The following is a 6424-nucleotide window of genomic DNA, read 5'->3' on the forward strand; positions in this document are numbered from 1 at the left end:
TTGATCAACATACATTTTTGCACCGCGAGGTGCAAATGCTATAAAATTAGTGCAACATACAATGCTGCTTTGCCGCCGAATAACCGCCATAGGAGCTATAAGAAAAGTAAGCAGTGGTACAGGCACGGCGCGCCAAAGCTGGGCCAGCATATTTAGCCGACGCCGGGAACGAGGTGGTCCAAGGAAGGTTTATTTTCGGGGATTCTGCCGGTTTAGTGGCTTGTGGATGGTGGGCCGCCATAGAACCGATGAGCAAAATGCAGCGGAACCAGCGTCGTGCCAGCATATAGTGCCGACGGCGGTCCGATAAAGGCATGTTTGATGGGAATTTATATATTTTAGGCCGTCAGAAAATTTAATAACTTAATAATTTACATAACTTTAGTTTACATGTTAGATATTTGCATAGACTTTCGTTCACATAGATAAAATACGAATCATTACGGTTTGCGGTTTTAAAAAAATGCCTACTCAGCATAATTAAGGTCATTTTAAAGATATTGCGGTCAGTCAGTTATTAGTTTAAACATAAGAGATTTTTCCGTAAAATATCTGGTCTGCAGAATGTTTATTAAAATTTTTGTTTGTTTGCGCGAGGTCTTATTTTGGACTCCACAAATGTGGAGCGCAAGCAATCTTTCAAAATTAATTTAAAACTAAAAAAGTCTATCAAGATAATAGTATACTATTATCTTTTCAAATATAATTTTAAGTAAAAATATATTTACATAAAATTGTTTCACGCATTTACACATAATTTGGATATATAGTTCGAGTCGAGCACTAACAATTAGTGCTCTGTTTGTCTTTTAGTGATCAAGTGGCGACGACTTGGGCAAGTCTAAAATACAAAAAAAATTCCAAATTTTGACATTTTTTGGACACATTCACAATGGGGCCAATAACGCCGGCGGCCCTCACGTTCTTCCCCGATTGTTTTTCGATGACCTTTTTAGGACCCAGATTTTTTTTTAGTTTTTTTTACTGATAATCACTATTTTTTACTGTTAATAAAGTGTTTAGTGTGAATTGGGGCTTTTAGCATGCTACCAACAGATTGCTTATAGGTGATGTTAAAGGTGGCACTTGGAAAAACAATATCAAGCGCAGCTTGGGCCGCAGCCTCGACGTTCAAAGTGTTCCTTCGTTAGTTTGTTTATGAATAATACTTTGATATATTTATATATAACAATAATTTTTCCGTATATGTAAATATTTATTTAAATTATATGTATTTATATATATGTATATTATTATATTTATTATGAATATAAATTTAATATATTTTATATAAAGTTTCATAAATAACTTTTTCAAAAAAAATACGACTCGAAACATAAAAAACAAAACAAAAGTTGTTAAGAATTTAGAAACTTCTTAAAACCCCTCAAAAATAATAATACTAAATAAAAATACTAATTACTTAAATTACTTAAAAGCACGTTTAGGAATATATAATAGTAAAAGTAGAGAAGTAAGGTATAGTAACCTAAACTAAGAGAAGGAAAGTATGAGATAAAGTTAATTAGTAGAGTGAAAAAGTTTAAAGAAAAATACTTATGATGCATCATAAAATGATGCATAAAATAATACTTTCATGCTTTTTAGTTGAAGAGATAAGAGGCATTTTATTTTCAACTGAAAAGCATGAAAAAATGTATTATTATTAGTGAAAAGGTTTTTTCAATGTTTTCAAAAATAATAACTTCGTCTTGTTGTTAATTTCATCTACAACTTTTATTTTATATGCAGGTATTAATTTATTGGCATTTGGCAAACAAATTTCTTCCCAGCAACTTTTAACATACTCAAGTTCTTCTATTAATGTTTTTGTTCTAAAATGGTGTGGAACTTTTTTACTTATTGTAACATTTTCAAACTCATAAAATGTCACACCGATATCTGTTTTACACCAATAAATATTTGGTTCAATAAGAAAATCAGCTATTTTTTGTAGCATCGCCTGATACTCGTTTGGGTAATTTCTTATTATTTCAAATGTTATAGTTGTATTGGACTTTGGTTGAACAAACTTGTATAATTTTGAAATGGACGATTCTATTAAAGAAACCTCATTAAAGTTATCTAAGTCGTTGGATACTTGCATCCTTATTAACGCATTAGAAATAACATGGCACGGTTGACGGTTTGATGTGGTGTTTGTTGTGTTTTTGATAAAATTAAATAGTCGCTCTTCCTTTTCAGTGTTTGCAGCTCTACCAGAAATAATTCTTAATTGGTCAGGAGTATGTGCAACCAAGCAGTGGAAATATTTACCATAAAATTTTCTAACTGTTAAAACGTTTAAATTTTCTCCAAGGTTTGATATAATCAACATTACATGCTTAAATATCACTTAATACATTTTTAATATAAGTTTGTTGGTGCGCTCAGATTCTGGTTTGTATAATATTTCTTGAATTTGGCACATTGTAATAAAAATATCTGTCAATGGATTTTGTTGAAATTTCTGCTGACAATATATTGATGTTTTTTTTTATGCATGATCTGTAGTCAACAGCTCTTTTTACATCTTTTCCTTCAAATGAAAGTTCAATAATGGATTCAATTTCTGTTTTTGCTTTTTTATCGAAATGGTGGGGTAGTTCTCTAAGAAGATTTTTTATATGGTTAAAAACATCATGAAGAGGTTCCATTAGTAATACATATTTTGATAAACCATTTTTTGGTAAACTGATATCAGGCTGATAAAATATAAGACTTGGAACTCTTTGAATACCATGCATGGTTTTTGTTAATTTTAAGTCCAATATTTGTTTTGATTTATTTTTGGTAAAGTATACATTTTGCTGATTCAATTCAACTATTATTTCTTTTTTTGTTAAATATGAATAAAGTTTTTTTACTTTATCGTTACTTTTTTTCCTTGACTATTCCGTAAGAAGGACTTTTTCTTGTCGATCTTGAAAATTCATGCAAGCTCTATCTAATGAACAGGAATAATTAGAATGCTCAACGACATTAATGTCACAAATCCAGCATACATAATTACCTCCTTTTTGCTGACCTGCTTCAAATTGAGCTGAAGGACCATCACCTTTAAAAAATCTCATTTCATCATAAATTTCAATTTCACTAATCTTAATAGGGTCTTTCATTTCGATAATATCATTCATTCTTTGTTCTAAACAAGCATTTCATCAGTAGCTGAACATCTCCCAAAGATATACCATATAGGAGCTTCAACAACCGCTTGAATATTTATGGTTTTATTATACTTTTGTTGATATTCTTCAGATGTATAATGAATTGCAGGATCAAATAAAGTTGAAATTGTCATTAAGACGTGACTATGATTGCATATAGTTGAAGTATCATGCCATAACATAAGATGTCTTTTTCGTTCAAGTTTTTTTAATTTAATTTTCAAGTTATTGATTTCTTCGTCTTGGTCATTTTCTTCCATTTCATTAATCCTTTTTAGATAGTTAATAATTGTTGTACGCAACATTTTTTCATACTCTTCATCAGTTTTAACCCTCATATAAATCCAATGATTTTTTGTTATGCTATCTCTAATTACTTTTAGTGGATGTACTCTGCCATCTATAGAAAATGTTTCAGTTTGTATTTCATTGTTTCTTACAACAAGTTTGGAGAAAGATGGTGGAGCAATAAGCTCTCCTAATGAATATTTATTTTCTGATACAAGCAAATTCAGTTTTGCTGCAACCTGAGCATTTGTTTCTACTTGGGGAAATGAAACACTCAAATCTGTTAGCCTAAACAAAATAAAAATTCCAAGTTGGTATATGCATAGATACTTAATTACATTTTTTGTAACAATACTTGTAAAAGTTCTTGTTTTTAATTTTAATTACTAGGTAAACTATTCAAAATATTTATTTGTGAATTTGTAAAATTTTACGTTTGTTTTCAATTAACTAAAATAAAATAGGAATATTAAAAAATAAAAAAAACATCTGTAAAATATAAAAATTTAAAAATATAATAAAATATTTAAATTATTATAAAAATATACAATATATTTATTTACATATATATTTAAATTATTATTTCTTATTAATATATATATTTAAATTATTATAAAACTTGAAAAATTAAACTTCAAACAATTAAAGCAGATAAAACAAATATAAATAATTGTAAATACAACTTCACCGCCTTTTTTTTCTTCGAATTATAACCGGACTTTTTTCTCCACTTCTTCTTTTCAGCTCAGATAAACTTGTTAGATTGACATCGTTCTCCTTTAGAAATTCTTTAACAATCTGCCCACCATTTTTTGGCATCTTACTTTCACTATCAATGATATTATACTTTCTTGCAAGATCAGAGTAGTTAATTTTTTCCCCAGTTTGATAAACCTTTACCTCCTCAAGACATGAATTCAGTTGGTCTTTATATGCATGTGATGATCCAATATGTTTTTTAGGTTTTTTTACACCCTATTGTAAAAAAAAAATACATTTAAATTTGTAACTTCATATTTACATTTTCATTTACATTTATATAATGAAAGAAAAAATTAAGTTTTTATAAAAATTGAATCATCAACTGAAGAACTTATATAAGAATAAATTATTTGTATGTATTTATTTGTCCCCCCCCCCCCACACACACACACACTTACACACGCACACACACACACACACACACACACAATAGATATAAAAAATGTTTACTGTATCTACTTTTTCTTTTAATTCATAAGATCGCTGCTCTGCTTGTTTAAATGTTTCCATACTAGTAATAAGACGATGGTTATTTCTTGTCCTAAATTAAATGTTTTTGCCATATGTTCTAAATATTTAATAATATATAAAAAATATCATGTCAAAAATTGTTGGTGGTATTAACATTTTAAAAATATTCATATCTATCTTATAACTGATGTTTCTTTCCATTGATTTTCAATATCTATCACAGTGTTTTTAATTATATGCTTTCTTTGCTTGGACATTTCTTCTGTGTCTTATTTTTTATTTTTAGTATTTTTGAATGAGTTTTTGTAAAAGTAGTTTGAAAGGTGTTTTGCTAGTCTTTATCCAACTGTGTTACAATTGTATTTGTAATGTCATTTAACATAAGCTCTTTATCATAAAGTTTATGTTTTAGAAGACCTTTTTTGGCTGCAATAGATTGATATGATTTGCTGCGATTCGGGAATTGAGATAAGTAATACTTAAACTTAATTTTATTTTGACATCCAAGACAATCTTTTATTCTATGATCTGTTTTTTGTTTTACAGTTAAACAACCCCATCTTTCCAACGAAAATTCTTGCATGACCTCTGTTTTAATTGATGGAGAAGTTTTTCCTAAAAGGCGAATATTTTTTATGATTTGCTTGTATTTTGAAACAAATAAACTATATGACAGTACAAAGTTATTATTATTTCCAATTTGAAACTGGTTTTGGAACTGGTTATACTGATACTTATACTTTCTAAAAGTGTATATTTGTGTACCTTCGTCGGATTCCCTGTCTATCTTTATGTTGAAAGCATTATAGGCGGCTATTTTCGCAAACCCACAAGTTAGAGGATGTAATATAGATGCCATTGTAAAATTCTATGTATATTGACTAAGTATCTTGATGAATTATTGTAAATCACATATACTATGTTACAATTAGGTAATGTTACGGGCGATATATTTTTAATAAAAATTCCGGTATATTTTAAAATGTTAACTTTAGCAGTATACCGATTCCATTATAACAATTTATTTAATTTATAACAGACTTATGGAATCTCAAGTTATTGAATCCTATTTTTAAGTTTTTTTTTTTTTTTTTTTTTTTTTTTTTTTTTATTTTTATTTATTCAAAATAAGTTTTACAATATAAGAATGAATAAAATACGTATAGCCAGAATTACAATTTTGTTAACGTTACAACAAGAACGCGGATACTCGCAGAAGATCATAAGATCTTGTCATCGAGAACCGCCTAAACAGATTTTAAATAATAAATAATCCTTTAATAATTCATAGACAAATATTCACACATAAATACAAATATAATTTGTACATATTTAAACATACAAACCTGTAAATAAATATACTTACACATTAATTTATATATATACACATACAAATAATACGCACAAATACACATACATATATACGTATATATATATATATATATATATATATATATATATATATATATATATATATATATATATATATATATATATATAAAAATATATATATATATATATATATATATATATATATATATATATATATATATATATATATATATATATATATATATATATATATATATATATATACAGTGGTGTGAAAAATATTAAGACCACCAAGAAAAAAAGCTTTTTTTTTAGTTTATACCACTTTTTAGATTCTAAAAAAGTTGCAGCACTACTTTATTTTATTATAAACGTGCTGTGGGTGTGGCTGAGTATTGAAATTA

At 27.4% G+C, this 6424-nt stretch overlaps 1 protein-coding gene across 3 annotated transcripts; it reads right to left on the reverse strand.

The window, feature by feature from the left end:
• Positions 1-1380: 1380 nt before the first annotated feature.
• Positions 1381-5836, reverse strand: LOC136087455 (uncharacterized). Of its 3 annotated transcripts, XM_065810231.1 has the most exons (4): positions 5454-5836; positions 4668-5303; positions 4144-4430; positions 1382-3743 (listed from the first exon to the last, which is right to left on the reverse strand). In XM_065810231.1, the coding sequence occupies exons 2-4, from the start codon at positions 4725-4727 to the stop codon at positions 3146-3148; spliced, it is 945 nt and encodes a 314-aa protein (XP_065666303.1). In that variant the 5' UTR covers positions 4728-5303; positions 5454-5836; the 3' UTR covers positions 1382-3145. The 3 variants fall into 3 exon arrangements, with proteins under 3 accessions (XP_065666304.1, XP_065666303.1, XP_065666302.1); XM_065810232.1 differs by having other exon boundaries at positions 1381-3743; positions 4677-5836; XM_065810230.1 differs by having other exon boundaries at positions 4668-5836.
• Positions 5837-6424: the final 588 nt, after the last annotated feature.

Source organism: Hydra vulgaris, chromosome 11, assembly GCF_038396675.1.
Source record: "Hydra vulgaris chromosome 11, alternate assembly HydraT2T_AEP".
Taxonomy (NCBI): Eukaryota; Metazoa; Cnidaria; class Hydrozoa; order Anthoathecata; family Hydridae; genus Hydra; species Hydra vulgaris.